Source organism: Myodes glareolus, chromosome 3, assembly GCF_982192425.1.
Source record: "Myodes glareolus chromosome 3, mMyoGla1.1, whole genome shotgun sequence".
Lineage (NCBI taxonomy): Eukaryota > Metazoa > Chordata > Mammalia > Rodentia > Cricetidae > Myodes > Myodes glareolus.
In genome coordinates, this window is record NC_142028.1 from 53,801,571 (window position 1) to 53,829,012 (window position 27,442).

The following is a 27,442-nucleotide window of genomic DNA, read 5'->3' on the forward strand; positions in this document are numbered from 1 at the left end:
ATTGATCAATATGCTTCTTCATTCATACCTAAGAAAATGAACATCGGCTCACTCTTTTACCAGTTACGGCCCCAAAAGTTAGCAGTAGGCATCTCCCCTGCCCTCCATAAACAAGAGGTTAAGGAGGAGAGAACTCTAAGAAACTAACACTCTAGGAAAGCGGCTGACTTTCAGGTGACACTCAGAGAACACGCACCAGACAAGAGTAATAGGAAAGGCAGACCGTGGGAGACTTCCGGGAGGAGCTGATCCCTACGCTGGTCAGTGAAGGACAAGTAGAGTCCTGTAGGGGCAGGGAAACAGAAGGGCATTCAGGTGAAAAGGATTTCTTCAAAGCCTGCTGAGCAGAAAGAATGTCAGAGACATTTGGACTGAGAACGACACCTGCCCTCAAATGGTCTTGTACTTCTGACATTTTCCTTTAGACTCTTAGGAGAGGGAGTGACTGACTTAGAACTAACTATTGCTGGCAGCAGTGAGGATGGCAGAGTTCAAGAGGGTAGAATAGTGGGGGTCAGAAGGGAAGGGGATCAGAAAGGTGTTGATGGCAATATTGGTGCGTCACTCAGAACAGAGTGAGTTCAAGGCCCGGTATCCATATGATGTCTCCTAACTGTCAATAACCTCAGTTCCAGGGGATCCAATGTCCTCTTCTGACCTCTGTGGGCCCTGCACACATGTGGTAATGACAACAAACTGCCCAGAGTCATACGAAAGTCAAGATCTGGATTTCGCCGTACTATCTAGCCCGTTACATGGTGGCAAGCACCGTTCATTATTGTCTTTCAGGCTCATCGAATGTTCACAGTAAAGTGAAGCGCTTTTCGGGGTCTGGAAATGAGGGGTGTGACCTCCAATGAGGCTTACGTTACTTCTCACAGGTCATGGGTGAGAACAGGTCCGTAACAAACCCAACTCACCGTACACTGGAGCCAGGAGCAGCATGCATGCTGGTGCAGATTGTGTTGCTTAGCAATCAGACTAAGGTCAATAAGCAGGAAGGTTATCAGCAGGCCTGTGAGGATTGTTCCCTGTATAGGAGACCAGGAAGAGGGCAGAGTTAAGTGAGCCCAGAGAGGTTTAGTTACAATTCATGACCAGTGAAGCCACAACCGACCTCACAGGTAGCTCTGGAGCCAAGAGATATCTATCCCTAGCTGTAACAAGAGCATTGCCTTTCCCCTTTAGTCCCATTAGCTCCCCGTGAAAGATGGCCCTTGAAACCTGGACTCCCCTTGGAGGAGACAGCTCTCTTTAAAGGAGGGGCAATTTCCAGAGGGAGCTGAGAGCTGGCAGTTCACGGAGCTCCCAACAGCTGAGGAGGATCAGACTGGCAATACATCATAGCATCTTCTACAAACGCCTCCCAGCAGGTGCTGGACCCAGACCGGAACTACATCAGAGCCAGCAAGAAGGAAGTGGAGGGTGAAGGCCACATGAACAGGAAGACGTAGAGTTAAAAATTGCACAGCCTTCAGAGGAGCCACTTGACAGACACCTACCCTCTGCTGAAGAGAGTGGGTAGCCATGGGATCAAGTACTAGTTACTACTAAGTACAACCACCAACTAACTACCAACTAGCAGCAGGAAACTAAGATCCTCATTCAACCTCACCTTGCAAAGCAAAGTGACCTTTACTTTTTATCACATTACATAACATAAATATGTTTTCCAGAGTCATATCATTTAAGGTCAACAGGTTTAGTCTCCCAGTCTTTAAAATACATTTGTGAACTTTTCGTCACACAGCTCAGCAAACGCGAGGTTAAGAACGGACTCTCCTGCCATTTCAAACGAATGTTTGTTTTTCTCTTTCCGTCTTGCAGTATAAAAAAAAAAGTCCTTGTTCACCCCCTGCTAAGGTTTATTCTGAACGTTATATTCTGGTGTTCTGACTGGTTGTTGTGGAAGAGCTTGTACGTCTCAAATAAGGAATATGATCTGTGGTTCTAAATCTTATAAGCAAGATCGTGTGACTTACGGCATGGGAAGAAGGCAAAAGTTAAGCCTTTGTTGAAAAAAAAATTACTGAAGGTTCATGCACAGTTCCATCGCCATCGTGTATGCAGTTGTGCATGTGGTCATCCAGAAATAAACCCTGCTGGAAAGACGCAGGGAAATATGGCAGGCCTCCGGTCTCATTCTCTCATAATGTCCCTATCGCTTTTAGTTAGTTGATTTTTGTGTTTGGGTGAGGTTTTTGCTGAATAACTGTTTTCCGTTTGATGGGTGCTGTTTTGAATCTTGCCGTCTGAGTTTATGCTACTAGACATTAAGCTCTGTGTGATAGGCCTACACTTTGCTATCACACAAACAATATCAGCATTCAGGAAAAAAAGAACATTTTTCAGGAGTCAGGTGGTTGCACACCACACTTGGAGGCTGAGACAGGAGAATCATGGGGTAATTTTTTTAAAGCAACCTGAGCTACATAATAACTTCCTGTCCAAAAAGAAAAATTGTATAGAGATGCAAAAAAAAAACCATAATGACAAATGCTTGCAATTCTCAGTTTTAAGACAGCTTATTGATATTTTCCCAAGTCTGTTTCAAGCATTTTGTGATGATAAAATCACACAGGGGCAAGTGAAACCTCCTCTGTGCCTCCCCACTTTTCCTAGAAATAGACCCCCTAGGGTTACAGCAGCAGCTGAGTACCTACTCAGCATTTTCAGGGTCCTGGGTTCAAGTCCCAGGGAAGAGAAAGCTTGTGTCTATAATCCCAGCACTTAGGAAGCTAAGGCAGGAGGATAACAATGACTTGAAGGTCAGTGGGTGAAACACTGAGAGTCTATTCCACAGAAAGAGTCTTACCCTGACAGTGACAGACAAATTTGAAGAATAATAATTTTGCCCCATCTGCCCTCATCTATAAATGATTTATACTGTTGATGCCATGCCGTATCTTTACCTGACTTACATCTACATGTGTGTCCTTCTTCCCCTGTCTTTGTCTCCCAGCCCATGCTTGAAATGCTTTTCTAAGTTCCGCTTACCCTTCACTCCGCTGAGGAACGTGCCCGTCTCCCGTGAAAGGACATCGCATCCTTCCCTGTTTGTCAGGGTCCTAAAGCACTATAGTAAAGTCGGTGTGTTTGTTTCTTCCTGACACTAGCAGGAGCTTCTCTGCGGTTTGTGTGGAACACAAGTATCACTGGACACTCCTCCATGTTGTTGTGCCTTGTCCTGGCTCATCGTGAAGACATCAAGTATCCTTGTCACTGGTTTTGTGACTGTATTAGCCAGTAGGTGATAGTGCTCTAGATGGCTCAGGACAAGGCCTCTCTGGTCACCAACTCACGACTTCAGCTATTGAATGGTAAAGAACCTATTATGGTCTGATTGATCTAATCAGATCTGTGAGTCTCTTATTCATCTAAATGACCTAGGAAGAAATGCTTGAAAGCGATTATCTAGAGATTCGAGCTTCACGAGTCCAAATTCTGGGCCTGGGGTAATGACTCAGTCAATAAAGTGCGTCCTTGATAGCTCAACGGACTGGGTTCAATTCCAGAACCCACGTATTTGTGAAAACTGTGGGTGCGGTGTCACGTTCTTGTAATCCCAGCGCTGCTAGGCAGAGACAAGTGGTCCCTGGAATTCCCTGGCAGCCGCCCCAGCCACTTGGGAGGCAGAGGCAGGCAGAGCTCTATGAGTCTGAGATCTGCCTGGTCTACAAGAGCTAGTTCCAGGACAGCTAGGACTGGTACACCGAGAAACCTTGTCTTGAAAAAACAGAGCAAAACAAACAGACCCAAGGTGAACAACACCTGAGGAAGGACAACGGCTGGGGCTGTCCTCTGGTGTTTACACAGCTGTAGACACACGCGTGCTCAGTTGTGATTAGCCATGTGGAGTTCTCGGAAGCTCAGTTTTTCTCTGCTGTAAATGTGGGCAACAATAGTCTCTTTTCCCTGGAAGATCTGTTTTCCAAAGATTATTGTAAGAGCTGAATGTACTGCTAGTTATAAATGTTGCTACTTCTATGTGGATGGATGATAGGCAGTAGGTGGAGGATGGCTAGAAGGACGGATGAGCGGTTGGAAGTTGATGGGGGCTGGCTGAACAATGGATAGGCAGTGGGTGGATGGATGGTTGGATGGATGGAAAATAGATGGATGCATGTTGAATAATTTTCTTCCTATACTCATGGCTCTCAATATATAGTATAAACTTTAGAGCTTCTAAAATATACAGAGCCTTGTCCCCTGTTTCCTATCACCTCAAATGAAGAATTACAGTACTTATGAGCACTGGAAAGGGGCTAATCACGACCGTGTAGAGAAATGAGGACCACAACATTTGATGGCTCAGTTTTCAGTCAGGTTTCTCGAGTCCTGATGCTGATGTTGTCGGGGAAGCCTAAATGCTTACAACCCATTGTTTTATTTTGTCTCCAAACGGAGCTATAACTCCATTTTTTCCTAATCCTGAACCCCACTCCACAAGATTATGAACCCTCAATTTCCTTTTGTGACCATTTTGGCCCCTGTTGCTTGTCATCTTTCTGGGCAAACTGTCCGTGTTAGTAACCTTAGATTTTTGACTGATCAGGAGACCCAGAAATTGTAAGTATCACACTGCCCGTGGGTAGTGGCCAACAAATATATTACAGAAATAGTTTGTCTCATTAAAATGCAATAAAATATTAATTATCTAAGAGAGAATAGGACCTTTATTTAAAAGGGAGGGCTACCAATATGGCTCAGTGCTAGGTGCTTGCCGTATGAGCCCAGTGGCCTGAGTTTGGTCCTTGAAAGCCACAGAGAGCAGGAGAGCACAGCTGGATCCCCTGCTGTTTTGGAATGTTCACCAGTCTGGTGAGAAGCCACTGAAAGGGGTTGATAAGATGGCTTAGTCAATGATGTGTTCACTTTGCCAGCACAGGGACCCAAGGTTGGGCTCCAGAACCTACATCATAACAAAAGAGCAGCAGCAGCAAGACAGGCATAGCAGATGCACTGTGACCCCAGCACTAGGGAGGCAGATACAAGCAGATCCCCGATGCTCACTGACCAACCTAGCCTAGCCTGTTCGGCAAGCTCCAGGCCAATGAGAGGCCCTGTCTCAACACAGCGAGATGGACAGTATCTGAGGAATAACAGCTGACGTTGTTTTCTGACTTTCACATGTGCTTGCAGGTATACATACATGTACCTGCACACACATACACACACCTATATAGGGATTACGTTTTTATTTATTCAGAAAATGTTTACAAATGGCCCGTTACACCCCAGCTCAAGTCTAAATTGTGGAAATGCAGCAGTAAACCAAAGAAAAGTGGCTGCCCTCGTGGAGCCTGCTTTCCTAGTTGGTTGACCCTTTCGGATAAAATGCAGACTTGTACTTTGAGCTGCCTGCACTCCTTGACTAATTTGCCTCTTAAACTTGCTACCCTCATTTTAACCCCTGCTCTCTTCCTCCAAATCCACTGCCCTGCCATATGTCTGTTGCTTCCACCTTCACGCCGAACATCAACTCTCCCCATCTTCATCCCTGCCTCTCTGGACCCAACTCCCTTCCTCTCTTAGCTGGAGCCTCGAAGCCCCTTTCTGATGGGCCTCTACTGGCACCATCCTTTCCTGGAGCCTGTTTTCAAACTTACCACCATAGAGACCATTTCAGAGTAAGTCAAAACAAGTCACTGCCCTGACCAACCAAGATCTCAGCCACTTCAGAACACTAAGAAAGAGTTGCCTTTGCTATCACTGAAAGGATTTCTGCAGTGAGCACTTCCATGAGGCTCTTCCCAGCTCCACCCAAGGCCAGCCAGCACACTCTTCTCTGGCCCTTTCCCCCTAATTCTGTCCCTCCGCCCTGGTGTGGGATGCACACGTGGGTGTGCTTGCTGCATATATTGGTGGCTCTGGGGTGGAGCGGGTAGGAGGCCATTTGTGATTACCGGTACCAAAACTTGGTACAGTACAGCATTTCTGGAGCTCAGTCCAGAGGCCTGTTTTGTGTTTCGGAAGTCTCTGGAAGGCTCACACTGGAAGAAGGCCTAGCAGACTGATACACGCATGTGTGTTTATGATTCCTCACTGTTGTAAGCAAAGAGCCGATACGAGGCGCTAGAGAGCACATTTGTGTGACTTCCCTAAATGGTCACTTCATGAGGGATCTGTTAGGGGCAGAATAGACAGGGAAGCAGGCACACCAAGGACCGCTTTGAAAGTCACCCACGACCAGAACCCCCTGTGCCCGCCCCAGGGCGGGAGGCTGGCAGCCCTGTTGCCCTCATCAGCTCTGAATGCAAGCGATTGCCATTTCCTGCCAGGGCCTGTGGCTGGGATCTTGAAGGTGTCCTGTTTTTCCTGACGGATGCTGAACCAAACCATTAACTTTCTTTTCTTGGTGTCTTTCACCGTTTGCCAGGCATTGCTTAGCCATTGGCCTCTCTCTCATTCTCACCCACTAAAGCTAAGAGTGGTAGGGCCTGTTTTTATTTTATTTATTTATTTTTATTTTCATTTCATCTAATTTGCTTGGGTTCTTAGAAATAAAAAGCAAAAGTGAGTCTCTCTTTTTCTGCCTCTGTCTCTCTGTTTCTCATTGTCTGTCTGTCTGTCTCTCTCTCTCTCTCTCTCTCTCTCTCTCATTCTTAGGAATAAAATACAAAAAATGAGTCTCTCTCTCTGCTTCTCTCTCTGTTCTTACTGTCTGTCTGTCTGTATGTCTGTCTCTCCCCCCCCCCCCCGCCCCGGGTCCTTAAGAGTAAAAAGCAAAAGTAAGTCTCTCTCTTTCTTTGCCTTTATCTCTGTCTTTCACTGTCTGTCTGTCTATCTGTTTGTTCCTCTCTCTCTCTCTCTCTCTCTCTCTCTCTCTCTCTCTCCCTCTCCCTCTCTCTCGTTCTTTATTAATGTTTAATTAAAAACTTGCTTTGCTTAACTCTTGGCTTCGTGCAGGTGTTTTCCAATTCTGCAAGCACAGCAGTATATATAAAGAGACTCGGATCCTGTTTAATCATCAGCCTCAAATAATGACAGAACCATAATCTCAGGAACAAATGAAATGTTAGGTATTTTACAAATATTTATTAAAGAGAGGAATATTTTATTTTTAATAAGTAAGCTAATACCAGTGCTATAATACTGACTCTTAACTGTGAGCTCCTGTGATATTCATGGGCACTTTCTTCCATAGGTTTTGTATATATTAAACTTTCAAGGCATTGATGCCAAATATAGCTCCAGCCAAGCTCATAAGATTTGGCTGTTAAATTTTTTTTGGAAATACATATATATACATATATGTATGTATATATATATATATATATATATATATATTAGTGAATGCATTTTCCTTTAATAAACTTTAGAAGCCAATTTTTGAGAGGCAATTTCTGGACCCCAGACAATGTCCTTTGTCCCCTACTCAATGCTGACAGTGCAACCTTTTCAAGATCAGATGCTACAGGAGGCATCTAATCTTGAAATAATGGCAAAAGTTTGCCATACTATAACCTGAATCTTGTATATTTTGAATAAATCATACTTGTGTGTTGTCTTCCTTTCCCTTTTTTAATATGTTTACTGTTTTACTCTCAGCCAATGGGAGATATTTAAATGAATAAATAAATAAATCATGCATGTCTATCATCTGCATATATGTAAAATAAGTTTGATACATGTGTGCATATGCGTGTGTGCCGTGTTGGTTTGGTAGTCACTGCAACCCAATGTCCTACATAAACAACTTAAGGAAGGAAAGCTTTCTTTTGGCTGATTGTTTTAAGTCTATTACAGTAGGAGTTCTGGTGGACACAACAGCTTGCTTCATGGCAACCAGGAAACAGAGTGCATGCCTGCAATACCTGGATTTCTCCCTTTTCCCTTTTGATTTACCCTGGACCTCACCTCCAGGATGGTGCCTCCTTTATTCAGGGTTGCTCTTCACACACGCATGTGCACGCGCACACACACTCAGGATATGGCTCACCAATCTCCTCAACTCCTCTCCATGCAGTCAAGTTGGTAATCAAGATCAGCCACCACATACACGTATGTATGTGACCGTCTTGAGTTTTCTCATGGAGTAAAACCATGAGCCGATGCCTTCACTAAGCATAGCTGTTGCCTTCTTATCCTTGGTCAACACCACTTCCAAGCTGACGGCCTGACTGAAACAGTCTGCCACCAACATGGATAGACTCCATTGGAGGTACATTCTTTAGGAAATGCCTATAAAGTTTATAGAAGTCCAACAAATGAAAATGCAGTGAGTGATGCCCATGCCCCCTGATTAAAGCAGAGCAGAGAGCTTATAGGTGCCAAACTCTTGCTGGCTCTGCTGATCCACTTCTCTGTGAATATGGTGACCGAATATTAGGTACAAAGGCAAAGAGCTATTAAAAACCCAGTATGACTGCTGCCCTTTGACCCACGCCTGTCTGAGGTCAAGGTAGACAGTCGCAGGCCTGAGGGACCTGCAAAAAAAGAAAGGAAGCAACATGGGGTCCCACAGTGCCTTCATGGACCACTGCAGCTTCGCTCCTCGCAGGGATGGAATGACATCAGTCTGTTTGAATGATGAAATTTTCAGTGAGATGGATGCTGTGTGATTCCTATAAGCAGTGTTCACATATCTTGTGGGAACCAAGGCTGATTGAGAGTGTGCTTCCAGCCCTGTGCCTCCTTCCTTGCTTCCTGTGGTGCCCAGAGTGCATTCTCAACCCCTTGGAGGCTAGTGAGCTCTTCCAATAAGCTGCTATGTGATATCTGAAAATACTGTTGTCAGGTGAGGTGTGGGGTGACAAGCCTGTAACCTAGCCAGCAATTGAGAGGCTTCAATGGGAGGAACATGAGTTTCAGATCAGCCCAGACTACATGGTGAATTCTAGAATCATCATTAAAATAACATATATTCACCAATTTGATTGTTATAGGTAGGCATGACTTAGCGAATAAAAGTTCTTCAATGTTTCTCAACGATATTTTCTAAATATACCACGACCCACATATTACATTATTACAACATGAACTTTTAATTGGTGAGACCATCCTACGCATACTACCCCGACGTCTACCAACTTGCTTACCAGTGGATCTTATGGGCAGTATATCTCACTCTTCCTCAGACTATCGTGTGATGAGTGCACGACGTTTTCATCAGTTGTGTGTGTTGTTTTCAGTTTCTGTCGAGGCAGTGCCATGATAAACATTTATATACATGAGATGTTTGTTGTCAAATTTCTATAAAATGAACAAGTTGAAGCAGGTGCTACTGGATGGTTTCTGGTTTTCCAGAACGACTAGGCCAGTCTATCCTGACACAGAGTGAACCGAAATCCTAGCCAACAACTCTTGGCTTACACCATTCTGACAGCCAAATATGTATTTCTTATCTGTCTTCATTTTACCTCATTTATTAATAGAGCTTTCCAGCTGCCGTGACTTCCCTAAGGGCCTGATCCTTGGACCAGTGGCACTGTTCTTGTCCAATAGCATCAGGAAAGTGTATTCTGCATTTTATCATGGTGTGTGTTGGTTTACATGTTTTCAGAGCCAACGTGAGAGTGAGTTTTCGTCTCTTGGAAAATGTTCGATTAATGTGGAATCTTGTTGTGTCATAGGTTGATATGGAGTGCTGGCTCTCATCCGCGGGCACAGTGATATACCACACTGCTCCTCCGCCTTGTGCATGAATCTTAAGCTTTACAAAGAGCCAAGTATAATTATTTCTTTGAGCCATTGTATTATATAGCTTCCTACTCTGGATCCCTCTGCCCATTTATTGTTTAGTACATTTTAGCAACAGCTATAAATGTGCTAAATTTCATTTAGCTAAACCTGATGGAAATCACAAAAGCCTTTACTTATTTGTTAGTGTAAAAAGGAGAGAGGTCCTGGGCAGGAAGAGAAAACAGCACTGTGTCTTTTCTCTTTTACATATTAATGCTGAGGCCTTTGCTTATCAACCCTTTTAAATCTGTGATTATTAAATTAAATGTGATTTAGCCTGAGCTGTCTCGGTGAGTTTTCTTAGCCACCAGCAACCGTGAAACTGCCCTGTGTCTTTGAGAGAGACAGCAGAATTGATCACTTGAGGGCTGGTTGAAGCTCCCTGTCTACCTCCATCAAGGGATTCCATAGGTGACCTCTGAGGTGGAGTGGGGGTGTATTTTATGTAGTTTTTGATCAGGACTAGACTAACTCAGAGGTCAGCTAGAATTGCTGCAGGAAACCTATGCCCAAAAGGCTTCGGCACTCTTCACAGCTGCTTTCCCGGTAGTGCCCACCTGGCGAGTGGCAGAAAGGCTAGTCTCCGTGTGTATGTCCTATGTGTGCTGCCAAGGGGCCAGGATGGCTCTCTGCCCCCTGTACCTAGTTAGCCTGAAGCCTATCTGCTTCTAAACCCCTAATTTGAAATAAGTGGCTTCAATCTGAGCTGTCCCCCCACCCCAGCAGCCTTCTGTTTTTGAGCACTTGGTCTCCCATTGGTTGTACTGAATTGAGAAGTTATGGAACCTTTGAGTTTCAGGGCCGAGATGACAGATGTTAGCTGATATGGTCAGGCCTTAAGGGTTATACCCATCTTCCAGTCTGGGCAACATGTAAAGAATACGACATGCTCCTGCCACTTTGGGTCCCTCTACCATGTGACACCGTGACCCAGAGTAAGCCTTTGCTCCCAGGAGCTGCCTCCCTGGGGCGTTTTGTCACAGTGGTGAGAAAATTACTAACACAGAAAGTTTGTGACTCAGAACCAGAGGTGTGGGAGGTGGGGCCGGTCAAGGCGTGACAGTTCTGTGGTATACCAGAGTGTTATCATGGGCTATTCTCTCCTTCCGTGCTCATTTTCCAAACCTGCTTCTAAGAGCCACTGCCACCATCACCTGATGGGTTAGTTCAGAAATCTGTGGCACCTCCCGGGTTTCCTGGGGAAATCCTGATTGGCCTCTGAGCTAGGGTTTCTCTACCGTTTCAGGTCTTAGAAATCACCGAGGACAGTAGCCTTTTTTTCCAGCACAGGTACGTGGGTGGGACTACTCAGAGATGGACGTGACCATTGTAGGTATTGCGGCTACACTCAAGGCTCAGAAGATCTACAGCTCAGGAAACCCAGAGCATGTGATGCTGTGCTTGAAGCTGATCGCGGTGCCCTTACTCCTCTGCCAGTGATGGGATCAGAGGAAACCTATGGCCTAAGGCAGGCAAGGAAAAGCTCTCTGTTCTTCAAAAGGGTTAGTGAGGAAATCTCGTGCCTATTGCAATTATGACTATCAACCTGCAGGAAACATGCTGAAATAGAAAAACAGAAGGAACTTGGGGCCTTCAGTATGTTGGTGATGGTAGAACTCACCAACCTCGAAACGGTCTTAGCCCTGGATACTGAGATCAAAGACCTCTAGTAATCAAGCATTGGATTAGTTACCATTCTCCTGAATGTGACCAAATCTGGGCAAGGAGAAGCAGGGAACACAGTCCATCGTGGTGGGAAGTCACGGTGTCAGGAGTGTGATGGGGCTGGTCCCATAGCAATGACTGGTGGTATTCAGCTCACACCACCTTTTCCTGCAGTCTAGGACCCACTCATGTTTAGGGTGAATCTTCCCACCTCAATGATTTTACTGTAGCTGATCCTCACAGGAATATCAGAAGTATGTCTCCATGGGGTCAAATTCATAACCACTCTAAACTATCACAGAGATTTTCCACTTGGTTTCATTCTTGCTTGCGCAGAAAAACTTTATGGTAGAATAGCCACTCAAGGCTGGGACTTAGCCGAGAGGCATGCAACAGCAGCAAGAATACAAGAGGCTCAAAATAGGAACCTCCCGAGAAAAGACATCAAAAACTGGGGATGTGTTGATCAAAGGGAAAGGCTTAAGCTCAAAGGTAGATGGACCAAAGCAGGAGGGAAAGGCTGACCATGTGAAGGTCCTGCATATGAAAGAGTCCAGGGTACTTTGCATACTTTGACCATTGCTACTTCTTGGTTAATGTGAGAGGCAGAGTGGAGATGCTCTGGGACAGTTCTGAGGGGGCAGAAGAGCATTGTCTCCAGGAACCCAGAGCCCTGCCTGTGGAGGCTCAGATGCTGCAGCCCTTTCCCAGCTGTGTGAGACTTTTGTAAACCAAGACATCAGCCAGATAGAGTGGTGCCTTTAATTCTAGCACTTAGGAGGCAGAGGCAGGCAGATCCCTGAGTTTGAGGCCAGTCTGGTCTCCAGAGTTCTAAGACAGCCAGGACTACTCAGAGAAACCCTGTCTCGAGACACTAAAACAACCAAACAAAAAGCATCTCTGTGCCTCAAGTTTTCTCATTTGTAAAATGGAGGCAGTGATGAGAATCCCGACCTCAAAGATATTACACGGTTTATACTAGGTAATCTCTCGAGGTGGAGACTTGACGGGGCCTGGTGTGCATTAAAGGACTATATAAGTGTTTGTTCTTCCTAATTTTTAGTTGTCATTTAAACCTGTATTCTTGAAAACCGTCATTTCAGTAGTGTAGCCTCTGCTACTACACAGCCTGATATGACCATATTAAGAAAACCTAGGGCGGATGAGATGGCTTAGTTGGTAAAGGTTCTTGCGGCACAGGCCTGCCCATGAGATTGCCATCCCTAGAAGCCACACGATAGAAGGAGAGACCTGACCCCTGAAGGTTGTGCTCTGAACTCTACACACACACACACACACACACACACACACACACACACACACACACACACGGAGAAAGAGGAGAGAGAGAGAGAGAGAGAGAACAACAGCAATAATTTTAAAAAGAACACTTAACTGAGAGTGGAGTGGCAGGCTTGCAGTCCCAGCACTGAGAAGAAGGCTGAGACGGGAGGGTCACAAGTTTGAGAGTAGCCTGGGCTACATAGTGAGTTCCAGGACACCAGGACACCAGGACACTCTGAGTTACAAAGTAAGACTCTTCTCAGAAAACTGTCAAAAAAAGGAGGAGGAGAAAAAAGAGAAGGCGAAAGAGGAGACACATAATACCACGTACTGGAGAAAAGAGAGGACAGCTAGACCTCACTGATTGCTGGTGGGCATGTAAAATGATAGAGAAGACAGTTGGGGGAGGGGACTATTGGGCAGTTTCATAAAAAAATTAAAGGCATGTCCACCATTTGCTCTGTTTGCTCATCTCTTGCATATTTATTGAAGAAAAGTAAATGTATGTATATATGTCTGAGTACACAGCATACACACAGACACACATAAACACACACACACACACACTTGGTTCAGTGTGTGAAGCTCTGCTTAGAAGAATATGTCTCTGTAATTCAATATATAAAATTCTGGAATAGAAGAAAAATTATCTATGTTGCTATAAATCTGAAGAGTGTCTGTAAAATTGTCAGAAGTACTTTCTAGAAGTGTTCTCTATCTTGGTGGTTGCTTATACCATGGATTTAATACATAAGGTATGCATGTATGTCTTGGGTATAAATTCTAATTCAATTTTTTATTTTAACGTGTGCATGTGTGTGTGTGTGATGGGCTGCAAGCACATGTATGTACAGATGCACGCATATGTACAGATCCAGAGGAGGATGTTCGGTGTACATCAATTTCTGCCTTATATTTTTGAAACAGGGTCTCTTACCAGACTCAGAGCCAGGCTGGCATTCAGAAAGTCCCAGCGATCCTCCTGTCCCCAGCTGCAGAGCACTGAACGTGGTGGTGCGTGTCTGTGCTCACAGCAGTCAACGCCAGCTGGCTGCTGCACACTGAGCTTCTGGGCCAGAAACAAAGGGGATGGTTTAATTCAGGATCGTTAGAACTAGTAAGGAAGGAAAAGCACAAAGCTCTTCTTTACTGGGTGGGTGACACTCCTGGGTGACCAGTCATTCAGCGATACTGAACAGAGTGGCACCCACTGGCAGATGGCGAAGAAGATCTGGCCTCACTGAGATACTCCAGTGAACAGGGCCTGCAGAATTAGAAAGTTGAAACAAATGATTTGGGTCTTTAGTTTTTTACCATAACAGGTAGACTGTCCTTCCAGTTCTGGAACACACAGGCTGCAGGACCTAGAAGAGAGTCCTCGTCAAAAGATCAACCAGAAGGGGAAAGCTTTCGGAAGCACGGCAGACAGATGTGTCTGGAATGATGCCTTGAAAACCCAGTCGGCAAGCCTGGGTGGTAGGAGGCAGATGGGTAAACAGTTCCACCTTCTTCATCAAATAAATAACAATGAGGGAGAGGTATCTCTAGATCAGCCAAAACCTAAGAGAAATGTGAACCACTGTCAAAATATGGCCCCTGACTTTGGATCTTGTTTCCGGCAAAGTTGGGGAGAAAATGAGGCTAGGCACAGTAGTGTACACCTTTAATCCCATCACACTCTGTAGGCAAAGGCAGACAGACAGATCTCTGTGAGTTCCAAGGCAGAATGTTCTACATAGACAGTTCTAGAACAACCAGGGATGACACAGTGAGACCCTGACTTGAAGGCAGGGGGAGAAGAGGAAAAGGGAGGAGGAAGGGAAAGAATTGAATGCAGTCCTACATGTGTATAATCCCAGAACTCTGGAGGCTGAGGCAGGAGGATTGTGAGTTTGAGACCAAGCTGTACCATACAATAAGACCTTACTCAAAAACAAACAAATAAAAATGACTAATCATTTGGAAATCTGAACTCTTAACACATTTGAAGATATTGAGAATTTTTTTCCTTTTAACTATCTGGAATTATGTTCCAAAAGACTGTTGTGGTCTTTCATGTTGAAGTATTTACTGATTTCTGAAATCTTAGATTTGGTTCAGAATGACCCAAAGAACAGAAAGGAGGTGAGGTGATAGATAGATGAAGCAAGAGTGGCCGGATTAAAAGGTGTGTGCAGAAACAGGGAGGACACAGCGTGACGCCAGCCTGCCACTGTGTGTGCCCCTGAAGTCTTCCCTCATAAAAGATTTCATTTTATTCAGGAGTAGCTCTGACTTAGGGCCAGCCTGGGCTACATAGAGAAGACCCCTGTGTCGGAAGAAATGGAGGCGGAGGAGGATGAAGGAGAGGAGGGGGGAAGAGGAGGAAATGCTTTCGTTTTCTTTTCAAAGGGCTGCAAATGGGCAGAGAAAGGGGAAAACGAAACAGAACAAAAAATCCGAGTCCACAGAAAGCCAGGAAGGAAGTGAGATGGAAGGCTGCGTGGTCAGCCCCCTTTCTGTGCATGTTGTCTGCATCAGCCTCTCGGAGAGGTGTGGCTTGGGACTTTGGGCTCTGGGTATAGATTCTGTTTTCTTACCCCTGACGGGGAGAGGCTCCTTGCACTGACTTCTCTGAGTCTCAGTTTCCTGTGTGTAAAATGGACTTCAAACATGTTCTTCAAAGGCATTTTTGTTTTTATTTTTCCAAACACGAGGACGTTATTAGGCTTTATAGAGTTTGTGTCCATAGTCTGGAAAGCTGCGGGCACCTTCGGCCTCTCTGTGAGACAGACCTGAGAACCCCTGAATGCCGGCCTCTCTCTCTGTGAGACAGACCTGAGAACCCCTCAATGTTGGCCTCTCTCTGTGAGACAGACCTGAGAACCCCTCAATGTTGGCCTCTCTCTGTGAGACAGACCTGAGAACCCCTCAATGCCGGCCTCTCTCTCTGTGAGACAGACCTGAGAACCCCTCAATGTTGGCCTCTCTCTGTGAGACAGACCTGAGAACCCCTCAATGCCTGCCTCTCTGCCTCAAGCTTCTCACCTCTGCTTTTCCATTTGTGGTTAAGAAAGCAAGAGAATCCGCCCCACACAAGAGACTTCCCTCTTTTTCTGCCTGGAGGAGAACATGAGTAACAGATTTTTCCATCGGGTCTGTTTTTCCTGGACACAGCATACCCAACGGCCACAGCATGTGATCTCAAGGAGACCTTAAATACACTTTCAGTGTTGCTTATCAGCCCCGGTTTTAGAAACTTTTGAATTCACTTTCTGTAGTTGGTGATTTTCCTATTTAAAGAGAAGTTCTTTTTCACTCGGTAGCTTCTGAGAGCTTTCCAGGTGCCTCCTCACGCAGCCCTGAACTTAACAAACACGCCCTGTCCTGAGCCCAATCCCTGCAGCTGTTGTCTCTCCTGTCCTGCCCATTTTCTCTGGTCAGGGTCATAGGCCTGACTCTATTATGGCTTTGCTTGTGTTTTGTGGATTTTTACCTTCATCTGAAATTGTTTTGTGTACTACTTGTCTTTCTATTCCTTTCCTGTCCTGGATTTCTTCCCTGCTCACTCACTGGTCTCTACAACACAGCACAATGCCAGGCAGAGAGACGTGGCTCTGTGCAGAAGGAAAATATTCAACTTCTTATTCAACAAGAGCCAGGCATGGCAGGGCCTGTAACGTCTACCCTTGGGAGGCAGGGGGAGGACCACAAGTTCAAGACAAGCCTTTTGATACTCTGCCTCAAAAAAAAAAACAAAAAACAAAACAACAACAACAACAAAAAACAACAACAAAAAAAACCACAAGGGGCTGGAGATGTCAAAGTAATGATAAAAGTAGCATTAGGCACTGTAATAAAGAAACCAAGCATTAAACCAAGCATGAGGTCCTTCTAAGCCTGGGATCCTGTGGGACCTCAATGCCACCCTGAGCACCCGTGATACCAGCTCTGGTGCCTACCACCTTATGAACTGCCAAAGCAATAGTCCTTGTAATGAACGAAAACTCAGAAAGTACCACGAGGCACCCAAGTGCCTTGATTACAGGTTGGTTAGAATGAAGAGCAGAAGACAGCGTGTGTGGAAGAGATGCTGGGCCCAGACAGGGAAGCAGCATAGCCAGCGGCCACTGCTCTCCTCCAGGGGCACAAAGTCCAATTAGTTGAGGAACACGATGTTTTCCAAGCTGGTCTCCCTGTAGCATTCTTATCTGTATTTTGTGTCCGAACATATTCGAACCAAATGGAATTAGGTCTGGAGGCTGAAATCTGAAAGGAAATATTCCTTTCTTTATTGCAAATCTCACTACACTTAGGAGTACAGCTCATGTCATATTTATGGCCGATGGATTGGTGCTAGGTTAAGCTGTTGGTTTTGGAAGATGGCAGCCCATTGCCTGGGTTGGGGTTTACAGTGTGTCTGACATCTACCTGCTCAGTGTTCAGTGAAGAATGAAAATGATAGTTTAGTGATAATACAAATACTCTATATTCCTTTATAAAAAAAAAAAAAGGAGGGGGGACCCTGAGGACCAGGGACATGGCTCAGCAGTTAAGAGCACTTGCCGCTCTTGCAGAGGACTCAAGTTAGGTTCCCAGCACCCACAGGGCAGCTTACACCTGTCTGTAACTTTAGTTCCGGGGAATCTGATACGCTCGTCTGACCTCTGAAGGCACTGCACCCATGTGGTTGGTCATACGTAATGCAAGCAGATCGCTTACACGTGTAAATTAAAAAAAAAATAATTAAATTTTCAGGAAAATAAATGGAACCCTCTATACACATATCTTCCCCCAAACTTAAGTATGTTCCCTTATCTTACTCCCAGGAGCATTGAAAGTGTGCCTGCCCAAGTTTGCCCAGTAGCTGAGCCAACGACTGCACCGCAATGAGTGTCTGGCAGTCTCAGCTTACAGATGCTCATCTTCGTTTCGAGCCTCTTCAGGATGTCGGTTCACTTTCATGGGGACTTTACTGTGGGTGGGACATGGACCCACTCAGTCTTCAAGTGTTGGAAGCTTACTTCCCCAAACCCTATAGCAATGGTACTTGGAGTGGGGTTTTTGAGTTAGGATTAGGTGAAGTCATAAGGGTGGAGTGCCCATGATGGCGTTGAGGACATTATACAAAAAGGAAGAGAAACCCAAGTCAGCAAGCTTGCTCTGTCTTCCCACATGTGATAGCTCCATTATGAAATGGCAAGGAGGCTTTTCACAGATGCCCCGGGACATCCCAGCCTCCAGGACCATGAGATAAATCTTTATTTTTGTAAATTACCCATCTCTAGTATTTTATTATAACAACAGAAAATGAACTAAGACAGAGCCCTTCATCAGGAACCCAGGTTAAGTCTGCCCCAGAGCCGGGCACTTATCAGGAAGCTTTGAGAAGAATCAAGTCAGATAGAGTGGGCTTCACCCATCCCTGCTCCTGGTCTCTGATTGCCACTTGTCTAGGAATGCTTCCTAAGTGGTCCCAGCGTTCCTGATAACCAAATGCTGCTGGGATGGACCACTCCACTCTGAGCCTAGCTGTAACCCTAGGCTTCCCCAGTCTTTACACTCAGGATCTATTCAGCCTTGTATTGATAGCAGCAGGATCCAGGGTCACACGGCGCAATTGGCTAAGGGTGTCCGAGTCGCACAACCCTCTCTCTCCCAACTGACAGGCTGCAGAGAATCTGCCCATCCACAGGCAGCAGCAGAAATTATAGGCTGAATGACTGAAAAGTTCAGGGAGTACCTTTGGATACAGTCACATCCAGTCATCCAGAGCGTGTCTGTCTCCTGATGCCCACCAGGGTGTGTCCTGGTGGCTCTAGGCTGCCATCCCAGCTACTTTGTCACTCTCAACAATTATAGGACGCTTCTGGAACACTAAAGCCGGAGATGAGATATTAATCTAATACTTAAGATCATTCATAATCTAATTAATAACCTGAGGACTAGTCATAGCTACTGCTGTTTTTACAAATACGCTGCTCAGAGTAGACCCAGGCCTTTGTGCACAGCCAGCAAAGCTCCGCCACTGAGCCACGCCCCATGTTTTCACCCTCTTCCCCACTTCTGCATACAGGTGCTGGCACGGATGAGAAAGTCCCTCTCTGAGTGATCTTCATGGTCCTCCTAATGATGCCGTCTTCACTAGGGCCCAGACTGTTGGAGACTCACAACTTTCTGAAGGTCCCCCCAGGGACGTCATTACAGAGTGTTCTGTACACGTTCTCATTTATCCGACCGACGGGGTGTAGTGGGCTGCACAGCAAAACCACTGACTGTGCGTCCCCCTTGGAGCGCTTAAGCAGCTGGTTTCTTCTAACATCCAGCTCTTCTGGTTGTCAGGATGCGTGCGTACAAATAATCGCTCAGTCCGGAGTCAACTGGCACGTTTTCCACGGGTCAGGATGTGTCACCTCTCTCTGCACCCAGACTTGTTGTTGTTTAAGTCGGCCTCTGCTTGAGATTTTTCCCACAGTCTGTTGTCTGTCATTCAGAGTAAGTAAAACCTTTGAAAGGACGTCACGTGACTTAAAACCATTCCTGCTCCTTGACAGGTACATTTGCAGCGGTCTTGAGGAGGCGGCTCACCCGCCAGCTCCAGCGTTGGGGATCTGATACTTTACAGCCATCAGATTCCCAGCGCCCGAGCTGCCGGCGCTATCTCCTTTAACTCCTCCCACACACTTGCGAGACAGGGATTTTTGTCCCCAGTCTACAAAGGAGAAAATGGGTTCCCACAAAGATCAAGTAACTTTCTCAAAGACAAACCGCTACAAAACACCAAAGTTTGCTTCACTCGAGAACTTGCTTTTTTACCCATAATGCCAGAAGGTCTGTTTCAGATGGAAGAACCATGGTACCATATTATGAGCTCTTTCTCAACTGCTGTAAGAAAAGGAATTCAAAATATTTATATTTCTGTGTACTCTTCTCATTTTAACTTGAAGTAATATGTACTTTGAATATTCCCTACCCTCTGAGTAATTCCATTAGTAAATTATTCTCCAAAATGCGCATGACGTAATCCACCCTCAGTGAGCCCACAGTTAGCCTGACAAGATTGACACCCTGTGCCTGGCATTTCTGATGCTGACTGATGTTGATGGAGTGGAAATCCATGGGCGTGAGATGTCTGTGAGAAGCAAAGTTTATTAAATACACTGTTCCATGCATTGAATTTCCCAGGCTAACCCAGAATAGGTACAGGAGGGGGAGCCGGATTAAAATTTGAATGGTACCCAACATCAATCATCTCTGAGTAATTCTCAACCCCTCTTGGACATTGTAAATGAAGTTGAGAACACTGCGCACAGTATGCCATCATATGTTTTGAGTGTATAATGAAGAGAGGCTTCGGGTGGGTGGCCAAAAGAAATAGCAGGCTTTTTAACTGGATTTTCCCCTGTTGCTTTCCTGACTCATGTTGAGAGGCTTTTGTTTCTAATCAAAGCAACAAACAGTAAGGTCACTTCCTTGCGATTATATGGCAGCGGAAGGTGTCAGGGGCACTGGGTCCTCACTTCTCCTGGCTTGTAGTTGGAGGACACAAGCACACACACCCCACCGCGCTGAATACATGTGTTCTGCGTCCTGTACCTTCTCGCCAGTCCCTTTAAATGAACCTCGATCATGGATTGGAGGTAAGAGTACTCTCTCTGGACATCAGATTACAGGCAGTGTCGTGGGGGCAGCGTGAGCTTTCGTCAATGTGTCTTAGCAAAATATTGGACGGATTTTTAACATTGCATGAGGGGTGATTCCTGCAAGCAGAACATTTCGGAGACCAACTGTTAAGCAACAGAACTAACAATGCATGTTTATCTTTCCATTTTTCAAGGAATTCTTTGCTAACTCCTGTCGGGTAAGGGCTGGAACAATACCATAGCAGAGGCAGCTCTTAATGCCTGTCTTTTGGAAGGTTTTTCTGTTTTGTGTAAAACACTGTCTTGGCTTCTTCAACAGACTCAAAAGGCTGGTTTTCTGATTTTCTTTACCACTTCAGTGATTGTCGAAGTATGTCATTCCAGGTCACCGCCAGCCTCACACACCTACTGCTTTTCTATTCTCTCTCTTTTCTTAATTATTTGGTAATTTGAAAGATTCGAGCTTCTTCGCCTATCCTGGAAAGAACCGTGGAAAGGATCCCCGCATGCAGCCTCCAAATTCTTTTGATTTGTAATCATCAAGATGGGATCCTTCCAGTTTTGTCTGGTGCTTGGCAGCAAAGGTCCTAGTGTCCTAGAACTCATTAGTGTCCTGTCTGAAAGGATCCTTTGATATGCGCCCCTGCTCTGCCTAGGGAGAGCAGGAGGATTGAATTCTGTCCATTACTCTCGTTCATGGCAAAGCTTCTGTGTGATCAGAATTCATCAGCTCACAGTAGAGACTTCGGATGTGCCGTTCTCGTGGAGAGCTATCAGTTAATTAATAAAACTCCTCTGATTTGTCAGAGGAAGTCCTACATCCTTATTAAAGGGAAGCTTTTTGCTCTTTCCCCCTTGTAATGTGGTTATGGTAAACTCATTAAAGGCCAATGTCGTGTGTTCGTTTCTCTTCCCTGGTCGGTTGTTGGTGATGGGGGAAGGGAGGGAAATCTGGGTAGACTTCAGAAAAGAAAGGAAATTAGCTCATGCAGTGGAGTGCAAAGCTCTAGGGGGATAGAAGGAAGTCTGTGGAGGAAGTAGGTGGGATTGAGTAAGAGGAGAGAAACCTTAAAGAAATAAATATGTCACAAAGGAGACTGCGATGGGACCTCCCACCAAAATAGAACACAATGGCTTGGCCTTAGAAGTGAGCCATCTGCCCTACCTAAAGGTGCCTGATGTCTGAAAGAATGTATTATTTTCTGAGATGCAGCCCTGTGGTCTGGATTCTCAGAGTAGCCTTGTAGGGCGGGGGTGGGGGTGGGGGGCTCACGTGACACAATTCGCACAAGAGAACCCCCTTGCAAAGTAAAGCCATCCTGCTCTGCAGCCCCTTGAAAAGGTCAGAAACTGCCACTCTTGGGGCTCCCACGCCTCAACCTCCCAGCCGCTGTGCTGCAGTGCCTTCTGTCTTCCAGGGCACTCTTTACTGGGCTTTCCGTCTGGAAGTCGGGGAAGGTGTCACTGTAGAAAAGCAGGATGTGCCGAGGGGTGCCGTGTCCCATGCCACAGAGAGACCGTGACCAGCAGAGTATGGGGAAGTAGGGAGGGAAACACCACTGGTTGAAGAGAACTGCACCATGAAATGCTGAAGCTGAAGGAAGACCTATAAATGGCTTTGTCTCGTCTCCACAGTCTGTTACCGGGGATGAAGAAAACTCGCTCTCCTTCTCCCAATGGCTATCAAATGCCAGTAGCTCCTCAGCTAGCGGTGGGACATTGTGTCCGTCTTCTGTCCTCTGGGCTGGGATTTTTGTCTGTTTAGAGCTTATGCAGCCCTTGTACATTCTGCCACGGTTGCTATGGGTTCACATGTGCAACTGCCCTGTTCTGTCTGGAAACACTGTCCCCTTGGTGTATGGAATACCTTTGGCTTTATCTCCCCTCCTCCCAGCTCTTTCATAAAGATCCCTAAGACACTGAGCAGGTAAGATGGCTCAGCAGGTAAAAACAAACCCCCCCAAAAAAATTCAGGCTTCCAAACCTGAAGAACTGAGTTTGATCCCCAAGACCCACATAGTAGAAGGGCAGAACTCCCACAAGTTTGCTTTCCTTTCCACTCATGCATCACGTCATGTCCATGTCCTAATACATAGATACAAATGTACATGCTTACATACAAATAAATAAATTTCAAATAAAATAAGATAGAAAGAAGTGGAGATGTTTTCTCAAAGGTTTGTGCCCTGTCAGGTGCAGAACAGTCTGGAGACCAGATCTCTGAAAGCCAACTCTGCCCGATGCCCACCCTGCGTTTCAGGAGCATCTGGCCACTCTGCCCAGTTCCCAGTATCTCTACCATGCAGGAAGAGCAGATTTTCACAGAGGCATCTTGGGATAGAAATTCAAAAGCAACATTCCAAATGAGGGTTTTGCCCCTAAGAGCAACTGCTGGCAACATACAGAAAATTCCCTAGAAACAGTCTCCAGTCACAATGAGATGTAGCACTAGGTGAAACTTAAAGTGCTAAGAAACATGAGGGGGAGACAGTTCTGTCGTAAAGGGTTTGCCTAGCATACTCTTTTCCTCTCCACATCTGAGTCTTCCTCGCTGGGCTCAGGGCTGAGACTAATGCTGAGACTCCCTTGCAGCTCAGAAACTTTCCATCTTGCTCCAAACCATTTGATTTACTTCCCTGGCTCCCCCATAAATTGCAGCCGTGTATGTCTCTCTGATTGCTTCAATCCCCTTTCTCCTTTCCTTCCCTCCCTCCCCCTTCTCTCCCATCTCTCTCTCCTTTCTTCTTTTCCACAAGTTTTGCTTTTAACCTAGAAAGGACATCAAGAGACTAGACTGTCCCGGGTTCCTCAGGGCCAGCGGCAGTGTGTGCGGAACCAGCACAGTCGAGCAAAGTTGGGGATGGGGAGTTGCTCCAGCTGTAACTGGAAGCGGACATTGAGGTGCCATCTAGGAAGAAATCAGAGCATGTGGGTTATGAGTGTAACTCTCCTTTTCCAACTAGGCACCATTCCTTACATCAACTGTCTTTAAAAGTCAACACAGTGTGGTGAGACGGACTCGTAACCCCAGCTACTTGGGAGACAGAAGCAGGAGGGAAGGCCCGTGAGCCCAGAAGTTCACAGCCAGAGTGGGTGAGATAGTGAGACTCTGTCCCCCAAATGAAACTGCGAGCAAATGCATCCAGCACTTGGCTAGATCTAGCTTAGCAGTTAAGAGCTCTTGCTGCTCTTTCAGAGGACCTGAGCTCGATTTGTAATACCCACACGGAGGCTCACAATCATCTGTAACTCCAGTTCCAGGGGGATCCGACAGCCTCCGTGAGCACCAAGCAGACAAGTGATGCACAGACATACATGCAGGCAAAACACCCACGCACATAAAATAAGATTGAATAAAGAAATATAAAACCATCCCATACCTATTTTCTGGGTGTATTCTACACCAGCACTGTGTTAGGTTTGCATTAATGAAGGTGAGTTAAGTATGGCTAGAGAGTTGTGGAACCCTCCAGCAGTCAGCAAGGACAGACAGACACTCACCCACCTCTCTCTGCCATTCACACAGTCTTTACTATTAGTTCATTTACCACTCACTCCGTGAGTATCAAAGCTGTTGACTTGAGATAGCTGTGATATGTAGAATTTAATTAATATGATTTTGAAGTCAAAGGGTTAATCCAAGTATACAATTTGCGCTAATCACAGTATACAATAGGTAGAAATCAAATCAGGTCGGTTCAAGCAAGTAGTAACTCTCTGATACATTTGTTTGACTTTGACATGCTCTGTCCCCCAGAAACAAAGAGAAAGGAAGTGCTGAGCGTGTGTAGTTAACAGCAGTCTTTTTGTGCAAATCCTGCTCTCCTAACCACAGACGGTTGAGGGGGTAGAGCTGCCTACCATCTGGAAATAAAGCTGTGCCTGATAGGTAGGAGGTTTAATACTGTTGCTTAATAGTATGTTTATTTGTCTACCCCAGTGATGTCATAAAAGTACTGAATATTACCAGGATTTGGGGGGTCTGACCAATGGGCAGTGTGATATAATGTAATGTCTGTGTTTGCATGAATAAGAATCATGGTTCTTCGGAGCTACACGTATAGCTGTTGGTATCTTTCTCTCATCAATCAAAGCATCTTTTAGCCTTTGTGAAGACCGCTTGACCATGTGAATGTTTGTCTCGGGAGCAGAAATTCACAAATAGAATCAGGGAAGAGAGTTATAGAATGTCCTTTGTAGGCTTGGTGTTGGCTTGAGGGTAGACGGGGAGGTGTTTGTATTTTAAGGATGTATTTTTCAGCCACGTTCAGTATCTGAACTCAAAACAAGTGGAATGAACGGTCTAGAATGTTTTCCTGAAATGTCTCTCTCCTCAATGCATTTTGCTTCTACTGGGGGAAATGGGACCTTACGCATTCACCTTACTGCATTAGAATACTGTGAGAGGTCTCAGCCTGGGGTCTGCTGTCTTAGACTGAATCTTCCTGAGAAAGGAAAGGTGCTTGGCTCCCATGTTTGATGCTTCTGAGTCCACGTGCCCTGTCTAACAGAACACCTGAGAGTGGCTAATTTTTTTTGAGTCAAAATTTTTATTTATTTGTTTCTTGTACTTGAAGTGTTCTTCGATGACATCCTTAACCTGAGATTCTTTGTCGTAGTCCTTAACTACCGCACAGCTGAAACCAACCATTCTCCATGGTTTCCCCTCTCGATTAGTTTTACAGGGGCCTACCCATTCCCCTAGTTTCTAGTTGTCATCAATTAGGTTGATTTGATCATTAATTAGGTTGATTTAGTGCTCAGCACAAAGTGCCTCCACAAACTTGACATATATACGCCTATCACAATCGGCTACAAGCACAAGAGATGGGCGTGGCCCTTGTCTAAGGCTTTGGTACCTTCACATACACCACATGGCAGGCCATTGTAGGTGTAGGCATCGTGGGCGATGGTAGTGTTTGGCACCTCTTGTAGAATAGTATTCATGTCTATTCCATGGTGGTAGATTACAGGGGAGGCCGAATCTTGAACGCACCCAAGCCTCCACCTCTGCGGCAGGGGAAAAAAAAGGCAATTTATTTTTAAATGCCACAAATGGGGACTGCTTCTCACCATACTGGAGGCTTGGAAGTCCAAACTCAAGGTGTCAGCATTTGACCTTGCTGTTAGCATGGTCAACAGACCATGGTTAACAGACTCCCTAGCTGCCTTTCTCCCTCTGCCAGACATAACCCCTGCAACTCCCGGATAGAGAGTTGGTAAGAAAGCAAGCTGTGTGTGACCTTGCAGCCCACCTCCACGTGACTACAGGACACGTTTATGGTCCCACTCAGTATCCACCTGCAGCCTCCATGCAGAGCATAGGCAAAGCCAGGTTAGGTTGCATGGTGGAGAGTACACCTTACCCGGTGAACCGGTAAGAGTCAGAAACCCCCCCTTGTTCTCCAGAACTGCAGGGTCTGTCTCTGTCCCTTCCTCTGTCCCCATCGCTAACCATGGCAGTTCTCTCCTCTGACATTCTCCCAGTTCAAGGTCCGATCATGGCTGTCCACAGTTGTGAAGCTCTCTCTCTTAATAAGGTTCATTCTAGAGGGCGACTTCCTGCAGCTCTGTGCAATAAACCTGCTGTTCTTGCCCTCTTTTACTGTCGAGGATCTTCTTACCGCATCCTCACGTGGGGGAAGGCAGAAAACCAAAGTGTCGCACTAGCCTAACACTAACGCTGCGTGCAGCCTCTTTTATAAGGGCCCCCGCCCCATCCAGGGAGGAATGGCCTGAAGCCTCGTTACCCTTAAGACCCCATCTGTTGCATTTTCCCACCGAGCCACACCCAGATGTTGCAGAAGGCACATCCGTAGCATCCTAATGGCCTGAAGTGCAGCTTTGTGGGATGCTTAGCATCTATCCGTATTTGAATGTGCCGAAAGTGTGTATCTTGGCATGGACCAGAGCTCTGTAGAAGATGTTTTGAGTCTGAGAGCAGGCCCTGCCACCTCCCTTCTGCCGCTATTTATACTGCTCCTCGGAGAGGAGGAATCCCACCTGTAGTAACACCCAGATCCAGAGATAACAATGCCCTGTTGGTTGGAGGCCTTACGTTGTACTGGGAGTCAGATCACCCTAGGGGGACTTGAGAGCAGTTGTTCTGCTCACCGTGAGAACAGCCAGCAGCTTTATAGGATCCATCTCTCTATCTGCAGAGATTTTGTAATCCTCTTTGTACTGGAGTTGGGGTAATAAAAGGATGCTCCGTAACTTTGCCCATGTCAGATGCCCCATGAGATGGAAGCACTCGACTTCATCCTACAAATCCTGAGGACAAATGTGAATTGTGACTTGTTTCATCATATTCATTTCCTCCTCCTAATTGATTTTAGATTAATTTATTTTTTTTAATGTGTGTAAATGTATACCACATGTCTGTTGTACCTGCAGAGGTCAGAAGAAAACATTGGATCTTCTGCAACTGGAATTTCAGATGGATATGAGCCACCATGTGGGAATTGAATCTGGGTCCTCTTCAAGAGCAGCCAATGCTCTTAAATACAGAGTCATCTCTATAGCTCCCCCTCCGTCTTCTATTTAAAAGAACTAACTGATCATCTCGTGATATGTTTATTTATTTACTTACTTATTTCTGAGTTGGGTCTCACTACGTATCTTAGAAGGTTGTATATCCGAGGCTGTTATCTGACTTGTCATCCTGTTTTAGCCTCCTCAAGTGTTATAATTAAAAACATGGGCTACCATACCCAACTCTTTCAGTGTATTACATGACAAAAGTACCATGTTGCTTTCCTTGCTTTCACAAAATGAGTGGGCAAGTGCATGCTCTCCTTCCATGGGTGTTTATTGAGTAACTCCCTTTGCAAAGAGCATACGGCACACGGAGGGTTTGGTGGTTAAGAAGACTGATCTTGTCCTTAGAGGCCGATAGCCCAGAGTGGCTACTACGGTAAGAAGTGCAGCAGACAGTATGGAGAGAACCGAAAGAACACCACCACAGAGCGGGAGTTCTGGAACACTGGACCGTCCCAGCACCTGTGTGTTTAAATCTCTTTCAGACCAGAAACCAAGAAACAAAGACATGAGGTCAGCTGTCCATGGTGGTGACATTAGCACAGTGGTTCTCAATCTATGGGTTGTGACCCCTTTAAGGGGGGTCAAACAACCCTTTCACAGGGGTTGTCTAAGACCATCAGAAAACACAGACGTTTACATCACAG

General features: G+C 45.7%; 1 protein-coding gene and 1 pseudogene across 5 annotated transcripts in view; one reads left to right on the forward strand and one right to left on the reverse strand.

Annotated features, from left to right (window-relative positions):
* The window catches only part of Frmd4b (FERM domain containing 4B), a 332,373-nt gene that overhangs the window by 153,983 nt on the left and 150,948 nt on the right, over nt 1-27,442 (forward strand). Inside the window, exon 1 of one of the 5 annotated variants that reach the window (XM_048438442.3) lies at nt 20,131-20,252. The exons of the other annotated variants lie outside the window; for them this stretch is intronic. Coding sequence (XP_048294399.2) covers nt 20,229-20,252 — 24 coding nt within the window. The 5' untranslated portion in view covers nt 20,131-20,228. Of the gene's footprint in view, nt 1-20,130; nt 20,253-27,442 lie in introns of those variants that run through there. 5 annotated transcript variants of the gene reach the window in all.
* On the reverse strand, nt 24,760-25,703 carry LOC146895217 (small ribosomal subunit protein eS12 pseudogene; annotated as a pseudogene).